At 34.8% G+C, this 22,169-nt stretch overlaps 1 protein-coding gene across 1 annotated transcript in view; it reads left to right on the forward strand.

Moving 5' to 3' along the window:
• LOC145274257 (uncharacterized) overlaps positions 1-22,169 on the forward strand; it is a 60,895-nt gene that overhangs the window by 30,239 nt on the left and 8,487 nt on the right. The window contains exons 5-7 of the mRNA XM_080127375.1: positions 3,327-5,470; positions 16,083-16,197; positions 17,815-18,168. Coding sequence (XP_079983501.1) covers positions 3,327-5,470; positions 16,083-16,197; positions 17,815-18,168 — 2,613 coding nt within the window. The remainder of the gene's footprint in view (positions 1-3,326; positions 5,471-16,082; positions 16,198-17,814; positions 18,169-22,169) is intronic.

Genomic DNA, 22,169 nt, shown 5'->3' on the forward strand with positions numbered 1-22,169 from the left:
ATAGAATTTTCTTATCTGTCATATTTATGTTAGAAATAGAATTTTGTTGTCTGTCACGTTTATGTTGGAAATAGAATTTTGTTGTCTGTCACGTTTATCTTGGAAATAGAATTTTGTTGTCTGTCACGTTTATCTTCGAAATAGAATTTTGTTGTCTGTTACGTTTATGTTATAAATAGAATTTTCTTATCTGTCATATTTATGTTAGAAATAGAATTTTGTTGTCTGTCATGTTTATGTTGAAAATAGAATTTTGTTGTCTGTCACGTTTATCTTGGAAATAGAATTTTGTTGTCTGTTACGTTTATGTTATAAATAGAATTTTCTTATCTGTCATATTTATGTTAGAAATAGAATTTTGTTGTCTGTCACGTTTATGTTGAAAATAGAATTTTGTTGTCTGTCACGTTTATTTTGGAAATAGAATTTTGTTGTCTGTCACGTTTATCTTGGAAATAGAATTTTGTTGTCTGTTACGTTTATGTTATAAATAGAATTTTCTTATCTGTCATATTTATGTTAGAAATAGAATTTTGTTGTCTGTCATGTTTATGTTGAAAATAGAATTTTGTTGTCTGTCATATTTATGTTAGAAATAGAATTTTGTTGTCTGTCACATTTATCTTGGAACTAGAATTTTGTTGTCTGTTACGTTTATGTTATAAATAGAATTTTCTTATCTGTCATATTTATGTTAGAAATAGAATTTTGTTGTCTGTCACGTTTATGTTGAAAATAGAATTTTGTTGTCTGTCACGTTTATCTTGAAAATAGAATTTTGTTGTCTGTTACGTTTACGTTAGAAATAGAATTTTGTTGTCTGTCATATTTATGTTAGAAATAGAATTTTGTTGTCTGTCATATTTATGTTAGAAATAGAATTTTGTTGTCTGTCATATTTATATTAGAAATAGAATTTTGTTGTCTGTCATGTTTATGTTAACAATAGAATTTTGTTGTCTGTCATGTTTATGTTATGAATAGAATTTTGTTGTCTGTCACGTTTATGTTGAAAATAGAATTTTGTTGTCTGTCATGTTTATGTTAGAAATAGAATTTTGTTGTCTGTCATATTTATGTTAGAAATAGAATTTTGTGGTCTGTCATGTTTATGTTAGAAATAGAATTGTGTTGTCTGTCACGTTTATGTTGAAAATAGAATTTTGTTGTCTGTCACGTTTATTTTTTTTTTACATAGGAATCACCACATTATCAAGGCCAAGAGGCCACTCAAGGACAAGGGTTAAAGAGTGTACAGTAGAAATTGGACATTATAGTAATCATTAGTAATGAAAATTTGGTAAAGTTGATAACTTATATGGAACGGCTCATCAAGAACTTATTTACGTTAGACTTGAAGACAACCATATTGTAGTCAGCCGGAAAGCAGGAAAACGGAAGACAATTCCACAGGCGTGCAGTTCTAAGAAAGAAGCTTTGTTCATGGAATCTACGTTTAGGTTTAGGCGCAGATAAAGAGTGGGGGGAATTATTGATAGTGTTTACAGCTAGATGAGTGTTTCTTGTGAAAGTTTGGCGGGGGGGGGGGGCCATAGATTGAAGCTCATTTGAACACTTTCCATGAAAATAACGATACATCAGAGACAAACTCGCAACATCTCTTCTGTGAGATAAAGGTTGCAAGGAAGAGAAAAGGACATCTCCTACGAGGCTACGAAGTCTATTTTGAACTCTATCAAGGCAAGCCAAGTCCTTTCTAGCAGCTCCTGCCCAGATATGGCAACAGTATCCCATCCTTGGACGTACCTGGCTCTTATATAGATAAAGAATAGCATCAGCAGTGAGATATCTACTGGATCGATAGAAAGATCCCACCATTTTTCCAGCGGCCTTGGCAACAGATTTGATGTACGTGTTCCATTTAAGATCAGGAGTAATGGTCAAGCCAAGAAGTTTGTCAAAACTTGAGGCCTTCTGAAGACGAGAGCCATTTATTTCAATTGATGTCAGATGTGGATCAGAATGTTGATGATGTAAAGAGAGAAGCTTGGTTTTAGATGGATTAAAAGTAACCAGCCATTCTTTACCCCATTGTACTACGTGCTCAAGATCAGAAGAGAGAGAATTGGAGAGAACTTGGTCGTTTACTGTCTTAGATGTGCTACCATAAATGGTAGTGTCGTCAGCATAGATGTCTACAAATGATGTAAGGATGTGATTTGGAAGATCATTAATGTAGATAAGGAAAAGATTTGGGCCCAGGATGGACCCCTGAGGGACACCAGCATTAATACTGTGAGCTTCAGATTTTTGCCCCTCAACTACTACTCTTATGAACCTATCAGAAAGAAATGATTTAATAATTGAGAAGACATTTCCAGCAATACCATAGCTAGAGATCTTGTGAAGTAAACCTTTATGCCATACCCTATCAAAGGCTTTAGATATGTCAAGAGCAATTGCCCTAGAAAGGTTGCCTCCGTCGAGAGATTTGCTAATCCTATGAGATATATCTATTTCCAACACAAACGTGACAGACAAGATATCTTGGAAATAGAATTTTGTTGTCTGTCACGTTTATCTTGGAAATGGAATTTTGTTGTCTGTTACGTTTACGTTAGAAATAGAATTTTGTTGTCTGTCATATTTATATTAGAAATAGAATTTTGTTGTCTGTCATGTTTATGTTAGCAATAGAATTTTGTTGTCTGTCATGTTCATGTTAGAAATAGAATTTTGTTGTCTGTCACGTTTATGTTGAAAATAGAATTTTGTTGTTTGTCACGTTTTTCTTGGAAATTTTTTTTTACACAGTGATCACCACTTATCAAGGCCCGGAAGCCACTAAGGGATAAGGGTTATTGCAAGTACATTACGTTAGTGTGGAGATTTGATGAAGTGTTTACTTAAGGGGCGGTTCATTAGGAATTTGTTAACGTTGGTCTTGAACACATCCAAGTTTATGTTGGAAATAGAATTTTGTTGTCTGTCATGTTTATGTCAGAAATAAAATTTTGTTGTCTGTCATGCTTATGTTAGAAATAAAATTTTGTTGTCTGTCACGTTTGTGTTGGAAATAGAATTTTGTTGGTTTGTCACTTTTATCTTGGAAATAGAATTTTCTTGTCTGTCACGTTTATCTTGGAAATAGAATTTTCTTGTCTGTCACGTTTATGTTGGAAATAGTATTTTCTTGTCTGTCACGTTTATCTTGGAAATAGAATTTTCTTGTCTGTCACGTTTGTGTTGGAAATAGAATTTTCTTGTCTGTCACGTTTATCTTGGAAATAGAATTTTGTTGTCTGTCACGTTTGTGTTGGAAATAGTATTTTCTTGTCTGTCACGCCTGTCTTCTTTTTTTTCAGTTGTCACTTTTCAAAAGCAATGTGTCGTGATGAAAACCTCGACGAACATCACACGGGTCCTTGTTTAACTTCCAGAACCGAGGAGCCATCTATAGAACCGCTCATGACAACAGAAAAACCGACTACTGAAAAGCTTCTAATGTTCACGACACTGGCGAACTCAGATTTCTCGAATGAACAGCCTTCTTCAGAATCCATAACCGAAGAAATTACAGACTCACAATTCTCGACTAAAGATGCTAAAACTTCAGAGTTTATCACAGACGAAACAACAGACCCACAATTCTCGAGAGAAGATCTTAGCACCTCAGAATTCAATACGGAAATCGTGACAAACTCTCAGTTTTCTAGAGATATTAGAACTTCGCAGTTCAACACCGAAGTAACCGACTCGCACTTCTCGAGGGAAGATCCTAGAACTTCAGAATTCCTCACGGAAGAAGTCACAGATTCACAGTTCTCTAGAGAAAGTTCACAGTTCATAACAGAAGTAACTGACTCACAGTTCTCGAGGGAAGATCTTAGAACTTCAGAATTAATAACAAAAAAAGTGACAGATTCACAGTTCTCTAGAGAATATCCTAGAAGTTCGGAGTTAAACACAGACGTAACCGATCCGCAATTCTCTAGCGAGAGTTCACCGTTCATAACAAAGGAAGTAACCGACTCGCAGTTCTCGAGGGAAGATCTTAGAACTTCAGAATTCATCACGGAAGCAGTCACAGATTCTCAGTTCTCTAGAGAATATCCTAGAAGTTCGGAGTTAAACACAGACGTAACCGATTCGCAGTTCTCGAGGGAAGATCTTAGAACTTCAGAATTCATCACGGAAGAAGTCACAGATTCACAGTTCTCTAGAGAATATCCTAGAAGTTCGGAGTTAAACACAGACGTAACCGATTCGCAGTTCTCGAGGGAAGATCTTAGAACTTCAGAATTCATCACGGAAGAAGTCACAGATTCACAGTTCTCTAGAGAATATCCTAGAAGTTCGGAGTTAAACACAGACGTAACCGATTCGCAGTTCTCGAGGGAAGATCTTAGAACTTCAGAATTCATCACGGAAGAAGTCACAGATTCACAGTTCTCTAGAGAATATCCTAGAAGTTCGGAGTTAAACACAGACGTAACCGATTCGCAGTTCTCGAGGGAAGATCTTAGAACTTCAGAATTCATCACGGAAGAAGTCACAGATTCACAGTTCTCTAGAGAATATCCTAGAAGTTCGGAGTTAAACACAGACGTAACCGATTCGCAGTTCTCTAGCGAAAATTCACAGTTCATAACAAAGGAAGTAACCGACTCGCAGTTCTCGAGGGAAGATCTTAGAACTTCAGAATTCATCACGGAAGAAGTCACAGATTCACAGTTCTCTAGAGAATATCCTAGAAGTTCGGAGTTAAACACAGACGTAACCGATTCGCAGTTCTCGAGGGAAGATCTTAGAACTTCAGAATTCATCACGGAAGAAGTCACAGATTCACAGTTCTCTAGAGAATATCCTAGAAGTTCGGAGTTAAACACAGACGTAACCGATTCGCAGTTCTCGAGGGAAGATCTTAGAACTTCAGAATTCATCACGGAAGAAGTCACAGATTCACAGTTCTCTAGAGAATATCCTAGAAGTTCGGAGTTAAACACAGACGTAACCGACTCGCAGTTCTCGAGGGAAGATCTTAGAACTTCAGAATTCATAACAGAAAAAGTGACAGATTCACAGTTCTCTAGAGAATATCCTAGAAGTTCGCAGTTCATCACAGAAGATGTAACAGACTCTAAGTTCACAAGAGAAGATCCTAGCACTTCAGAATTCATCACGAAAGATGTCACAGACATCACGAAAGATGTCACAGACTCGCAGTTCTCTAGAATAGATGATAGAACGTCATCCCTTATTACAGAAGTCACAGATTCGCAACTCTCGAGCAAAAATTCTAGAAGTTCAGAGTGGATTACAGAAGAAGTGACGGACTCACAGTTCTCTCGAAATGGAAGTGACATTTGGCAATTCATCACGGAAGAAGTTACCAGCTTACCGACTACATTACATTTCTCCACGGAAGAAGAAACGACGTCACAGTTCACTACAGACGAACTGAAGACTACGGAAAGCGCAACAACTGCAGATGTTATGACAGCTCCAGGTGAGAGATTCGATTCTTTTCATTTTCATAAGCATCACCACTTATCAAGGCCCATAGGCCACTCGAGAATAAGGGTTATTATAATGTAAATGTTGAGTACGTATGTATTTTTTTACCGTATTGAAATAATAATGTTATTATTTTGAAAGCCATTCTTAACATGTTGGGGGGGGGGTCTTCTGTAAGTAATCTGTGCTTCCACCATACATATATATATATATATATATATATATATATATATAAGTGAACGTGTCTGTGTGTGTGTCTGTTTGTGTGTCTGTGTACGTTTACCAACGCAATAACTCTGTCAATTTTTAGTCTACAGACTCGAAATTTGATATACAGAGTACTGAGATTTGAGAAAGTCTTTGTAATCCGTTTTCGGCCAGAAATTTAGCTGTTAAGGCGTCAAAGTTCAACGATTTGACCTTTGAGAACTCTACCAAACTCTTCTGCCAAATTTTGGGGTCTAAACACTTGAAATTTTAGATATAGGTTCCTTGGACATGGATCTAACTTAATAATTTGATTTGAGCCCAAAACAATAAATGTTAAGGGATCATAATAGGGGTCAAATTTTTAAAAAATTGACCGCTTTTTTTTTTCAACACACACAAAATACCCGGGCAACGCCGGGCTAAAATGCTAGTAATTTAATAATCACATGATTACATGTTCAATAATAACATAATTAAATTTTACCTCTATAGAGTTTGTGAAGCAATTATGATATAGACATATTGTTCATGTCATAATGTTGAAAAAATTATGTTTACATCAAGCGAGACTGACTTTAGCAAATAGGGTGCATACCTACATAAATATTTGCTAATATTTTTTACTCTGAAGAGATAGTAGACATCGAAACCCTAAAGGTTAAGGAGACAAAATTTCTAGCGTATTTATTTGCTCTATCTTGTATATCGAGCAATTCTTATTTAGATGGGATAGGATCCAATGCTAGTATCTGTTCTGTCTAAAAATAGTATAATGATATCGTGAGGTTTCCGTTTGCGCCGGGCGTCCATAACATAGAAATATGTCAGACTCATGTAAGAACATTGTTGATAAACCGTAATAACCAGATATATTCTGACACTACATTAACCAGATTACTTAGATGAATACTTTTACAGGTTTAACAAAAGGACTACAATAATATCGCGAGGTCTACATTCACGCTGAACGTCTACAGAATGCCAGTAATATTTTGTAAATCTTATAATCACAGGTTTCCATACCAGCTGATTGTTAAATAACTTTATTCTGAAGTATATATATTTATATATATATATATATATATATATATATATATATATATATATATACATATATATATATATCTATATACATATATATATATATTTTATAGGAGATTAGAATAATAGTCTAAAGAGCTAAGTGTATTTTAATGTAACAGTGAAATTACTAGTTTAATTAAAATACAGGAAATGCTCGTTGTAATTTAGATATATAATAAGCTCGATAGTTAAATGTCCTAGAGCTAATTCAATATCAAGTAAAGTGATTTTCAATTTAAAAATTAAAAAAAAAATTTTTGAATTTAAAAATCAAATTTTAATTAAATTAAAAATCAGTTTCATAAGAAGGAACAACAACAAAGTCAATTATCTGTACGATCGTTTCGGAAATCCGTGCTTTTTATTTGTGGTATACATGAAGTTATGTAGAACAATTATATATAGTTTTTTTGGTAAGCACGGTCTCCTCATCAGCAAATTTAGGAAAAAGACACTACAAATATTAGATAATAATACAAATAAACAGCAAACTAAAATTGATAATTGACTTTGTTGTTGTTCCTTCTTATGAAACTGATTTTTAATTTAATTAAAATTTGATTTTTAAATTAAAAAAATTTTTTTTTTAATTTTTAAATTGAAAATCACTTTACTTAATACATATATATATATATATATTATATGCTTCCTTGGTATTTTGCTCACTGATGAAACCTGCAAGTTTGTGCTAACATGCCTTGTCGTATTTATTTAACGTATTTATTTGCTCTATCTTGTATATCGAGCAATTCTTATTTAGATGGGATAATACTTATAGAATATTACTGCCAGTAATATTTCGTAAATCTTATAATCACAGGTTTCCATACCAGCTGATTGTTAAATAACTTTATTCTGAAGTGTATATATATATATATATATATATATATATATATATATATATATATATATATATATATATATACGTATATTTGCTTCCTTGGTACTGAGCAGCGTGTTCTTTTATTTGTGTAGGTTTGTATTCCGGAATAAGCGATTTCTTAACTCGCAGCCAATGACAATACCCGAAGAAATTGTTATTTTTTTGTAAATGGAAAAGGAAAGGTAATAGTTTGTGTATGAGTTAATTAGCCAGTTACGAAGACGGACAGGGAGATTATGCATAATGTGTGTAATATTATCCGATGTAGACTGGTGGTGGTACTAGTACTTTAGTTATAGAGGGAAAATTAATAACCACTTCCTTGTAAGGTGTGCGCCATCGTAATGATGGAATGTAGTATTTTATTCTAAAGTTACATAAGATAATGGATAATAATTTAGACATAATAAATGTGTATGTGACCTCCGTTATTGTAAACCTACGTTTTTGTCCAGAGGTGAATTTCTGCAATCAAATTATTATAAATAGGATATAAATGTAGTATTGTGGTGACTAAGACGATTCTAGTTTAGAGTAGGATAAATGTGGATGATCAACGACCCCCCCACACACACACACTTTGATGACCTTGTGCTTAATTAGTTTGAAATAAATAGGATAGGATTATAGCAGTTGCCTTTAAATTGTTATTTTTTTGTAAATGGAAAAGGAAAGGTAATAGTTTGTGTATGAGTTAATTAGCCAGTTACGAAGACGGACAGGGAGATTATGCATAATGTGTGTAATATTATCCGATGTAGACTGGTGATGGTACTAGTACTTTAGTTATAGAGGGAAAATTAATAACCACTTCCTTGTAACTTTCTGCAATTATTATAAATAGGATAGTGCTTAATTAGTTTGAAATAAATAGGATAGGATTATAGCAGTTGCCTTTAAATTGCTATTTTTTTGTAAATGGAAAAGGAAAGGTAATAGTTTGTGTATGAGTTAATTAGCCAGTTACGAAGACGGACAGGGAGATTATGCATAATGTGTGTAATATTATCCGATGTAGACTGGTGGTGGTACTAGTACTTTAGTTATAGAGGGAAAATTAATAACCAATTCCTTGTAAACAGCTGTAAGTTATTTCCCCTTTAAGCTATTTTCTGTTTCATTTTCCAATTAATTAAGTTTCCATAGACCCTGTACTAATCTAGACTTCTTGGACTATTTGGCAAATAGTCACGTGTTGATCTTCCAAAATGGCAGTCTAAACTCGACAGATGCCTCATGGCAGAAGTGATGCAACCAGGTCTGAGAACTGTTTCCACAAATTTCCAGCCATGTTTGAATTTATGAAGGAAAATAATATTATCCGATGTAGACTGGTGGTGGTACTAGTACTTTAGTTACAGAGGGAAAATTAATAACCACTTCCTTGTAAACAGCTTTAAGCTATTTTCTAATTAATGTATCCTATGCTTCCATAAGGAAAATAGTAAGAAGTTAAGATATTCGGAGTATCTTACATACGGGGTAGAACGATCAACATGTCGCCCTAAAGAAAACAACAGCTTTATTTTAAAACTTTTATCGAAAGAATCAATTCCATTAATTATGAAGCTGCCTTCAGCCTCAATCATGGGTCCGAAACTGGGGGCATGCTTTTTCCACAAGCGCCGGCGGGAGCTCGGCTATTACTCGGCGGATGGCAGAAATCGAACTGGCTTTGGTATTGTGGTAGGTCATGTCTTTTTATATATATATATATATATATATATATATATATATATATATATATATATATATATATTATGGGGTTTGTATTACTTTTTTTTTTGCACGGTGATCACCACTTGTCAAGGCCCGGAAGCCACTCAGGGATAAGGGTTATTGCAAGTACATTACGTTAGTGTGGAGATTTGATGAAGTGTTTATTTAAGGGGACGGTTCATTAGGAATTTGTTAACATTGGACTTGAAGACATCCAAGTTGTAGTCCGGTGGGAAGCAGGCAGACGGAACAGAGTTCCACATGTCAGTTATGTCCTTGATGTATGACCAAACGAAGTAGTCAGGGTTCAGGTCGGGGAGGTGGGAGGGCAATAGGAAAAGGGTACAAGGTCATAGCATTCCTTCCGAAGCCAAGCCTGGGTCTCATTGGATTTGTGGGTCAGCGTCGTCCTGCTGCCACATCCAGGGCCTGCCAGTAGCCACCTGATTGCACCAGGGGATCGCCACAATCTCCTTATTTTGAGTTGAGCATATTAAGAAGTGATACATGAATTACCATTAGCGTATCAAGCGATGCTCTTTGTGTAAACAAATCGAGCTTTGGTATTTCGGACGATGTTAAAGCATCGTTAATTCACGACTCGAACATCAGCCGCCGATTGGCGTAATGGTTAGGAGCTTGACTGCCGTACAGGCGGTTGGGTTTCAATCCTGACTTGAGGTAGTTGCCTGTCTAGCCGCACCGCACTGATGTGCTGTGAAACAGCGAAATAGTACTGTACGTATATTTTCTAATAATATATACCAATCCTTATCTAAGAAACTCAATGTAATTACAGAGCAATATAGTGAATAAATGACAAAAAAAACTATATACCAAAATTCATTATTTTGACGATCTTATGATTTATATCAATCAGTGAATCTATTATGCCCTTGGGTTGATTGTTGCTATTTCTTCTGATGAGTTAAGGGCATAATAGATTCACTGATTGATATAATAATTAAACGATTAATTTTGCGCTACGAAACAGATACTGTCAAGAATTGTTAATGTCAACCTTATTAAAGGAATAAATTATGAGATGGTCAACATCATAAACTTTGGAATATAGTCTTTTGTAATTTATTCACCATATATATATATATATATATATATACATATATATATATATATATATATATATATATATGTATATAAACACGCACACCAATGCAGAAAAGTTATGAATTTTACGAGGTTATTAAGAGTGCTCAATAAAAGAAGACCAATATATATTTTTATTAATATAAATAAATTTACAAATTCGCGACACTGGACATGCTATTGTTTCGGACATATGATTTGTTAAAACCACAAGTCCTCGTCAGGCGACTTTAAAAAGTTTGTCTTCCATAGAAGAAATGCGTTAGTTTAGATAACCTTGACCTACTAAAGAACTCTTTTTTCTTGTAATTATTTTTCTATTAATTCATTTTCAATAATTTTTAGAATTTATGCGAATTTCGAGACTACAAGTAAGTACATAATAATGTTTTCATCTGAAATGCAGTTTTTTAAAAGGTCCCTAATCTACAGAGGCACCCTATTTTTTCTAATAAATATTTTTCTCGGGATTCAATTCCATAAATTTTAGGATCTAAACTAATTTCAACATTGCAAATATGTATGTAATAATGTTTTCACCTGAAATGCATTAGTTTTAAAGATCCCAAATCTACAGAAGCACCCTATTTTTTCTAGTAAATATTTTTTTCTCTTGATTTATCCTGTATATAATATTTTGATTGCAGAAATTCTTCTGCATCAAATTGCCGTAGGTTTTCATTACCAAATACCACAAAAAAAAGTTTGATATTTTTTTACATTTTCTTATTATTATAAGGTCTGACGAGGCTGTTAGATCGTAAACACGGTCCAACATCCGAAACATATGTAACCAAACAGATAAAACGGTAATAAAAAAATAAAACATATATATATATGTGTGTGTGTGTGTGTGTGTGTGTGTGTGTGTGTGTGTGTGTGTGTGTGTTTCAGTTATAGTTTTGGTCATATGTAGCTAAAGATTGTAATTGAACACTGATAAACATTGGCACTTCAATGAATTTACAATTAGGAAAAAAAAACTACAGTGATACTATTATAAAATTATATATATATATATATATATATATATATAGTAATTTATAAAATATATATAGCGATTAAGCTACACTGAATATTCGGCGTTTCATCCACTCTAGGACTCCTCAGGCTTATGCGCAAATTCTGTGGTTGTTTATCGTTTTTATATGCTCCTCTCCTATTGAGATTTTAGTTAGCCAATCAGCTTTCTAGTATCCACCGCGCCCCTTCCTATCAGCCAATGGGCATGCATTTTATCGGACAAAGGATCTGTTTTAAAACTAGGTTAGTGTTTTTTTTTTATTGTTAGTTTATATATAAATATGTATATGTGTACATACATATATACACATATATATACATATATATATATACATACATATATGTGCGATCGTTTATGTATATTCATGTTTATTTAATATATTTATTTGTTTATTTTCTATTGTTTTTATTGTATCGCTATCCTAGAGTAAATTTTATTTTGTGAACACAGTTATTTGCTATTTCTCTTCTACAGTTTAATAGATGTTGGGGTTCTTTAAAGTACAGGATAGCAAATTTTTCATGAAGGCATAATCTACATGGGTCGTCTAGATGCCTACACGTGGTAGCTTATATATATATATGTGTGTGTGTGTGTGTGTGTGTGTGTGTGTGTGTGTGTGTGTGTGTGTGTGTGTGTGTGTGTGTGTGTGTGTGTGTGTGTGTGTGTGTTTCAGTTATTGTTTTGGTCATAGAAATTGGAAAAACAATGTTATAACTCTTTTTATGTCAAATATGCTCAATAACAAACGAAGCCGTATATTTAATTTGCATGAACTTTTATTAATTATACACCCATTTCTGATTACATACTGGACTAGAATCAAAATGATTAAATCTTGTTTCGTTCAAAACGATCTGAAGTCTAGCCGTAACATTAACATTAGTAGGTTTGCATAAAAAAAAGTTCATGCTATATAAATATACACGTATTATATATAGACCTTCAAATCTGGTTTTGTTTTTGTTAAAAAAAAAAGTGTTATCGCCACAAAAAGAGTTATCTCCCTTGATATTGTTCTACGTTTTTGCAAATTGAATTTAAAAAAAATATTTTTATATTTTCGTATTAGATCAAATTGTTATTTAATTTTTTTTTTATTGTAGGGAAGTTTAGTATATTTGTTGTTTTTGTATTTGGACACTAGCTACACTGATGGAAAATGTAAACGTATAGCCAACCACGTATTTACATACTACCCACCATAATGTTTAATGCCATTATTATGATATCCTCATGTTGTGCAAGCGTATACATCTATATAATTATAAAACTCAAACGACCTTGTAACGAGTGATATAACCCACTTTCCGGTTTACGACATCCGGTTGCGCATGCGCGCATTAATATTAACCCATAACAACGTAAACAAATAAACACAAATCGCTTCTTTTGCAGATTTTGACCTGCACACTGAAATATTAACGTTATTATTTCGAAATTATTATTTAACATGGGAAGAGTGGGGGTGTTTTGCAACTATTCTTTATTACAACTGTACTGTCGCTATTTTCTTACAACTAAACAACTTTAACCCGTTGACAAACATAAGAACAATTGTAGTAAAGCCAAGGCTGCTACTACTACTACTACTACTACTGCTACTACTACGACTACTACTACTACTCTCTATCCGTCCCTTTTCCTTCCTTCCTTCCTTCTTGTTTTATTTTTGTATACATTTCTAGATACAAAATAGTTGTGTGAGAACAGTGAATTTGTTGACACATTTACTAATCTATATCAACATTAGTTTTATTTCGTTTTATTTATTTAGGTTTCATTTTGTTGCTTCAGGTTTTATTAATTTTTTTTTTTTTTTAGATTTTAAGTTTCTATAACTTGGTTGAAGGATTCCAATATGGGTTTTTCATTCTTATATTTCTCATCGGTAGATTCATGTGCGTTTTTGCCGCTAAATGACTTTCGTCGATGTTCGATTCGTAGGAAAATCATGTTTAATTTTTGATTTTTGAGCAATTATTCGGAAAAATACGTAACTTTACACGAAGAGGGAGGATTTTTTTTTTCATGTTTGAGTGATCCGTCCGTGATTTTTCATTTTAATATACTTTCATAGAAATGTTTCTGTTATGTCAAAAAAAAAAAATATATTTTCTTTACGTCACAAGTGTCACGCTCATACATGAATTCCATAGCTAATATAACATACTGACCCAACGGGTCACGGGTAGTCTAGTTTATCATAAAATTAAAAAAATTATACCTTAACGAATCCAGTAGTTTCTAAAATATTAGATAAAAAAAAAACAATGTTATCCGCCAAAACCATATCGGATATAGTGTCATTATATATAAATATATAAAACTACTTAGATTTTTTTTTTAATGGATAAGATGCCAATCATCTTGTTTGGAAATGAAAAGTCGTAAAGAGAGTTAATATTTGATGTGAAAGAAAAATCATTTAAAACTACTTGTTTTAAAAAGAAACATTACAAAATGATACAGGTATAAATTAAAGGTATGATGACAAAAACTTATTTGAAATCTAAACACGCAGAGAGAGAGAGGTGGGGAGAAGGAGAGAGAGGGAGAGAGAGGGGGGAGTAGGAGAGAGAGGGGGGAGTAGGAGAGAGAGGGAGAGGGAGAGAGAGAAGGAGAGAGAGAGGGGAGAGAGAGAAGGAGAGAGAGAGTAAAAGAGGGGGAGAGAGAAGGAGAGAGAGGGAGAGGGAGAGGGAGAGGGGGAGAAGGAGAGAGAGAAGGAGAGAGAGAGAAGGAGAGAGAGTGAGAGAGGGGGAGAGAGAGAAGGAGAGAGAGAGTAAAAGAGGGGGAGAGAGAAGGAGAGAGAGGGAGAGAGAGAGGGGAGGGAGAGAGAGGGAGAAAGAGAGGGAGAGAGAGAGGAAGAGAAAGAAGGAGAGAGGGAGAGAGAAGGAGAGAGAGGGAGAGAGAGAGGGGAGGGAGAGAGAGGGAGAAAGAGAGGGAGAGAGGGAGACGGAGCGAGAGACGGAGAGAGAGAGAGGGAGGGAGACGGAGCGAGAGACGGAGAGAGAGAGAGGGAGGGAGAGAGAGAAAGAGGGATAGAAAGAGAGAGAGAGAGAAAGAGAGAGAGAGCGGCAACCTTGGTTGAAGTGAGTATTGCTAATGATGGAGATCTCAACAGAGCTGAAACAGAGAAAAAGACCAAAATATCAAGGTCTCATGTACGATATCACCCACTAAATGGATGTTTTTCTTCTTTTTTTTCTCGCCTGTGAAACAACAACAACAACAACAACAACAACAACCTACTTTACTTTTTTCGAAATGGGGGACACGCTTCCACTGGACAACGCCGGTTAGCGGGTACTGCCAGTTTTACATAATTTTTAAAATTTATACTACTTTTGAAATGACAAATAAGTACATTTGAGGTTGGTGCATCTGTTACTAGTCTCTCGCTCCTTGACAAGGTTCAAAAAAGAGTCGCCAATCTGATAGGCCCTGAACTGGCATCTAAGCTTCAGCCTCTGTCCCATCGACGAAACGTTGCATCCCTCTGCCTGTTCTACAAGTATTTTAATGGTGAATGCTCTGACGAACTGCAGACACTTATGCCCCCACGACGTAGACACCCTCGACAAACTCGACAGGCAGCTAAATCCCACCCCCACACAGTAGAGATCCCTAGATGTAAAAGATCTTTCTACTCCAGTAGTTTCTTCCCCAGAACCGCTAGACTCTGGAATTCCATTTCAAGTTCCTGCTTCCCCAACTGTACTGACATGCAGAAGTTCAAGTGCAACGTGAACCGACATCTTGCTGCCCAAATCCCAACATAGTGCCCGAGTAGTTGCTGCTCCTGATAGTATCCCCCTACACCAAAGTGGCAATGCACCTTGTTTGGGGTGAAAATGTAATAAAAAAAAATTTTTTAAAGTATGTAATAATGTTTTTACTTGAAATGCGTTTGCTCAAATATTAAATATAAAACATATTTCATCTCAATGAGAGTTTGCTCAAATATTAAATATAAAATATATTTCATCTCAATGAGAGTTTTTGGAAATTCATTGAATTACAATTTAATTTATTTGCTCTATCTTGCATATCGAGCAATTCTTGTTTAGATGGGATAACTTATAGAATATTACTGCCAGTAATATTTTGTAAACCTTACAATCTCACGTTTCCATGACAACTGATTGTTAAATAAAAACTATTCTGAAGTATATATATATATATATATATATATATATATATATATATATATATATATATATATATATATAGGGAAAGGTGTTTGTCTAGCCGCACTGATGATTTGTGATGCAACGAAACAGTACTGTATGTGGATGACAATTAAAGCCCCCCCTCTTTACATTTACGTTTCCATAACAACTGATTGTTAAATAAAAACTATTCTGAAGTATATATATATATATATATATGATTCAATAAAATAAAAAGCTATAGCAAACATCTAAATGACTACTTTAAACACAGTTCCTGATTTCAAAAAAAGAAAAACTAAAAGATTCATCTGCCTTACTTTTAATGCTAGGTTTATCAATGGTGTCTTTTAAATTCAATAAAAATCCTCCTAAATTTGCTGTTTAATCTTTTATTTATTGCTAGTCATTGAGACAACAGCGATTGCTAATCCTCCCTGTTTGGAAACGATGAAACTGAATTGCACTGGATCGAAGAATCATTCTGTTTGTGGTATTGATGGTATTACTTATCCAAATCGGTAAGTTTTTTGTTTTTTTTACATGGTGGTGACCACTTATCAAGGCCCGGAAGCCACTCAGGGATAAGGGTTATTGCAAGTACATTACGTTAGTGTGGAAATTTGATGAAGTGTTTACTTAAGGGGCGGTTCATTAGGAATTTGTTAACGTTGGACTTGAACACATCCTAGTTGTAGTCAGGTGGGAAGCAGGCAGACGGAACAGAGTTCCACAGGTGTGCAGTTCTAAGAAAGAAGCTTTGTTCATGGAATCCACGTTTTGATTTAGGCACAGATAAAGAGTGGGGGAAATTTTTCACAGTGGATTTATTATCTAATCGTTTAAATGGCAATCGTTTTAAAACAATTATGTCTTCTTTTACTCATTCATATCATCATTTCAACCATTCATGAATGAATGGACTAAGATATTTACAGTCTTTAAAAACGGGCGAATAAAAGATATATCTGGCATGCTTTAAAAAAATGCTAGTTTTATTTTTGGTGTCTTTAACACCTTCCCTCCAACTATTTTTGGTGATGAGGGGACTTTTTTTTACAAAATCAAATGATAAAATTATTGTTCAAGAAGTATTGTCTACTTCAATAAAAACATCGTTTCCGAAACGATCGTACAATTTATTGATTTTGTTGTTTTTTTTTCCTTTTGAAACCGATTTTTAATTTTTAATTACTCACTATTAAAATAGCTATTAGATATTTATGCCTATCGAGCTTATTATATATCTACATTACAACGAGCAATGTTTTCTTTTAATTGTATTAATGCATTTACTGATACATTATATAAACTCCGTTGTTCTAATCCACCTATACATATATATATAAAATCATTTCCTTGTACACATTTTTGTGAATTATATATATATATAAAATAATTTCCTTATACACATTTTTGTGAATTATATATATATATATATATATATATATATATATATATATATATATATATATATATATATATATATAAAATAATTTTCTTGTACAGAGTTTTGTGAATTATTCCATGGATTTATGCCTTTGGATTATTATGGACCATCTTCTTCCAATTACGGGATTTCCCGGGATTTTACTTCTACAAATGGAAATTCTTTTAACTTTCTTGAAGTTTTACATTTGGATTTTACAGTCACTGGATTTTTTATCTTCAACCAGACTATCCATTCATGTCTAATCACTTTTTTCTTCACCATATTCCCTCTGCTTCACTTTTTTTGTTTTCAAGTAAGATCTTTGATTTACTTGTTGTTTCATCAAATACTTGTGCATGCAAAATCCGATCCCGCATTTTGCTAATTCCTACCCTCTGAGAAGAAGGAAAGTATTTCTTCGAACCTCCGCGGATTAAGGACTATCCATTCATCTAGTGTTTCCTTTTCAGATTAAATATGTTTTTAACTCATTTCAAACTGTTTTTAACATATTTTATTAACTGTTTGCTCATATATATATATATATATATATATATATATATATATATATATATATACACGCGCGCATGCGTGCGCGCACGAGTACGCGTGTATTCAAAGTTCTTGATACTGTCCAATAATTCATCTTCGACGCTAATGACATGATTTTCAGTAAGTGTAATTGTCAGTTTTCAATCTAATTCAGTTGTGCGTTTTCCAAGGCTGTTTGCCAAAACACAGCACTCAAGATACTTCATAAAGGCCCCTGTGTGGTGACCACTGAAAACGTGACCACGGAAGATGATACGACCCCAGTATTTGTCACCCCTGAAATCACAACTGCAGAAAGTGTGGACTTGTCGACGCCAGCTATCATGACTACTCCTTCAACGGAAATGCTCACACCAGAGACGACGACGGAACACAGTCCGTCTACCCTGAACTTCCGGCCTATCATCAAGGAGTTCTTCTGCACCTGGCGTTGGGAGGATGAACTTGTGTGCAACCCTTTCCCCAAAGATTACGCCTGTGCCAGTGATCGACGTACATACAGAACGAGGTTGGTCATAGTATACAATTTTGTTTGTTTAATTCTTTTTTTATTTTATTTTTTTGCTTGTTTTTTGGTTTGTTTTGTTTTGTTTTTTGTGTTTTTTGTTTTGTTTTTTGTTTGTTTTTTTTGTTTTGTTTTGTTTTTTCTTTTTTTTTTTCTTTTTTTTTCTTTTTTTTTTCTTTTTTTTTTTTGCTTGTTTTTTTTTTTTTTTTTTTTTTGAAAAGTCAAAAATTATTTTACACTGAATAGAACGGCCGAAATTTGACTTACACGTCACAAAATAACCAAAACATAAAAAAATTAACATGGCATCGCAGATATATGAAAAACATGTTGGATAAAACATCTATAATATAAATATCACCTGTCTGTTTAAGTGTATGTATGTATGTATGTATGTATGCCTAAAACTTTCGACGGGTTTTCATGAGATTGGTATCGTTTTGAAGCTCGGCTCTTCAGACGATAAATATCGAAAAGTTTTCTACAGAGAGGGGGGGGGCTTTTTCGTCGATATTTTCAAAAGTCATCCCTCCTTTCGATTGACTAGCCTTTATTTCAACCTACTTCACTTCCGGTTTGGCGATGGACGCAACAGCAAAAACGTCACTTTTTTCACGTTCTTTTTCTCCTTCACGGTACAGGTTCACGTCTGCCTTACTACTACAACTTTTGTTTTATTTTTTTTTGGGGGGGGGGGTCATTTTTTTTTATGATGATGATGATGATGATGATGATGATGATGATGATGATGATGATGATGATGATATCGAAATCTCCCAAATGGGTCAAGGTGTGGCGATGATCTTTTTACAAAAGATTCACCACTTATCAAGGCCCAAAGGCCAGTGGAGGATCAGGGCTAATGAGTGTACGATAGGACATTGGGACGATATCGTAGTAATCGTTAGTAGTGGAAATTTGTTAAATTGGATTAATTAAAAGGACGGCTCATTCAGAACTTGTTTACATTAGACTTGAAGGCGATCATATTGTAGTCAGTTGGAAAGCAGGCAAGCCGAAGAGTGTTTAACAGGCATACAGTTCTAAGAAAGAAACTTTGTTCATGGAATCTACGTTTAGATTTAGGTACAGATAAAGAATGGGGGAAATTATTGATAGTAGTTTAAGCTAGACGAGTGTTTTTCGTGAAAGTTTGCTGAGAGGGAGGGACCATAGATTGGAGCTCAGACGAGCATTTGCCAAGAAAATATTGATAGAGCAGGGACAAGCTTGCAACGTTTTTTTCTGTGGGAAAGAGATTGTAGGGAAGAGAAAACGGTATCACGAGCTTTTCTTTATGTATATATAACAATATTTATTTTATTTATATTCCAACAAATAGTTGCCCTCCCCTAATAGAGGTGCATAGATATAATCGATATATTTAAATTTGCATAGTTCGGTCCTGTAATGATAACGGAACTTTATTAAACTTCAAAGAAATCTACTTGACGTAACAGGTTTTGACTTTGATATATTTTTTATTCAATATCCCCATGAATAAATAATCAAATTGGATCCCTATTTTAAAAAAAATCAAATGAAATAACAGATTATTTCGAGTAAGTTTTATCAGCAGAATATGAGAAATACATGAATGGTAGACATTTTTTTTATATAGACAAATATAACACTTCAAATTAATATATGCAAAATGAAAGATTATTCTACGATTTTATATGACCACTTCTGTAATGTTTTACATATATAGCTAAGATAATCACTGAAAACATGTTTCGGTCAACACACACACACACACAAACACACACACACATATATACGTTATCTTCTCTATATATCTATCAATCTATCTATCTGCAATTATATAAATACAACTGTCTCTATATGTGTGAGTTTTTTTCCAAATCGGCTACGACACTGTCTATCTATCTATCTATCTATCTATCTATCTATCTATCAATCTATCTATCTATATCCACACACACACACACACACACACACACACACACACACACACACACATCTCGTCAGCATCAGACAAGGCCAGACTATTTGCAAAGAACTTTGCAACAAATTCTACCCTATGCAACGAAGGCCATCAACTCCCCATATTTCCTCCTATAACACAGAACACACTAGGTAACATACAAATATCTGTGCATGAGGTCGCCAAGCTAATCAAGAACCTTGATTCCAGTAAAGCAACTGGCCCTGACGGCATCCCAATTATAGTGTTGAAAAAGCTTCAACCAGAACTTGCTCCCATAATTACGATACTTTTTAAGCGTTGCCTTGAGAAGTGCTTTCCGACTCCCTGGAAAACCTCATCAGTATGCCCTGTATTTAAGAACTCAGGTGATAAGTCATCTCCCTCTCAGTACAGACCAATAAGTCTCCTGTGTGTGATGAGTAAGTTGCTGGAATCTATATAAAATAGAGAAATAGTCAACCACCTCAGCAGAAATAACCTTCTTAGCGACACGCAATATGGTTTCCATTCTGCAAGATCTACCACAGATGTGCTGACGGTTATATCTCACAGGATTAGTGAATCTCTTGACAAAGGCTTCCTTTCTAGGGCAATTGCTCTTGACATATCAAAGGCCTTCGACAAGGTATGGCATAAGAGCCTACTTCACAAGATTTCCAGCTACGGTGTTACTGGAAATGTTTTCTAAATCATTAAATCATTTCTCTCCGATAGGCTCATAATAGTGGTCGATGGACAAAAATCAGAGGCCTGCAGTATTAATGCTGGAGTCCTTCAAGGGTCAATCCTGGGCCCAACTCTCTTCCTGATCTACATAAATGATCTCCCTAAACACATACTTAAATCATTCGTTGACATCTATGCTGATGACACGACCATCTACAGCAACACATCAAAGGCTGTAAATGACAAAGTTCTCTCTGATTCTCTCTCCTCTGATCTTGAGCGCGTGGTTCAGTGGGTGAAGACGTGGCTGGTTACCTTTAATGCATCTAAAACCAAACTCCTATCTTTACATCATCAACGCTCTGATCCCCATCTGGCATCAATTGAAATGGATGGCTCTCGTCTAGGAGAGGCCCCATGTTTTGACAAGCGTCTGGGTTTGTCCTTTACTCCTGATCTGAAGTGAACACGTACATCAAGTCTGTTGCCAAGGTGGCTGGAAAGATGGTGGAATCCTTCTACCGTTCCAGAAGATATCTCACTACTGATGCAATTCTCTATCTATATAAAAGCCAAGTACGTCCAAGGATGGAATATTGCTGCCATATTTGGGCAGGAGCTGCTAAAAACAGCCTATTCTGCCTTGACAGAGTACAAAATAGACTTCGTGGCTTAGTGGGGGATGCCCTTTTCTCTACCCTGCAACCTCTCTCCCACAAAAGAGACGTTGCGAGCCTATCCTTGTTTTATCGTAATTTCCATGGCAGGTGCTCGTCTGAACTCCAATCTCTGGTACCCCCTCGCCAATCTTTCATGAAAAACACCCGTCTAGCCGAATCCACTGTGAAAAATTTCCCCCACTCTTTATCTGTGCCTAAATCAAAACGTAGATTCCATGAACAAAGCTTCTTTCTTAGAACTGCACGCCTGTGGAACTCTGTTCCATCTGCCTGCTTCCCACCAGACTACAACTTGGATGTGTTCAAGTCCAACGTTAACAAATTCCTAATGAACTGCCCTCTTAAGTAAACACTTTAATAAATCTCCACACTAATGTACTGTACTTGCAATAACCCTTATCCCTGAGTGGCTTCCGGACCTTGATACGTGATGACCACCGTGTCAAAAAATAAAAAATGAAAAAGACAGGATAAGATGCCTTTAGCAAATCCAACCCTTATATGGTAACAATACTCTATCCTAGAACATACTTGGCTCTTATACAGGTAAAGCATTGCATCGGCAGTGAAATATCTACTGGGCGGTAGAATGATGCAACCATTTTTTCCAGCGAACTTGGCCACTATTAGGATGGACAATCAGTTTTGCGACAGTTTTACAGTGGTTGGGAGCGATTTGCGGGCGATTTTGGGTTTGCAATGGTTAA

Source organism: Euprymna scolopes, unplaced genomic scaffold (genome assembly GCF_053919585.1).
Source record: "Euprymna scolopes isolate OS-2025 unplaced genomic scaffold, ASM5391958v1 sca3, whole genome shotgun sequence".
Taxonomy (NCBI): domain Eukaryota; kingdom Metazoa; phylum Mollusca; class Cephalopoda; order Sepiida; family Sepiolidae; genus Euprymna; species Euprymna scolopes.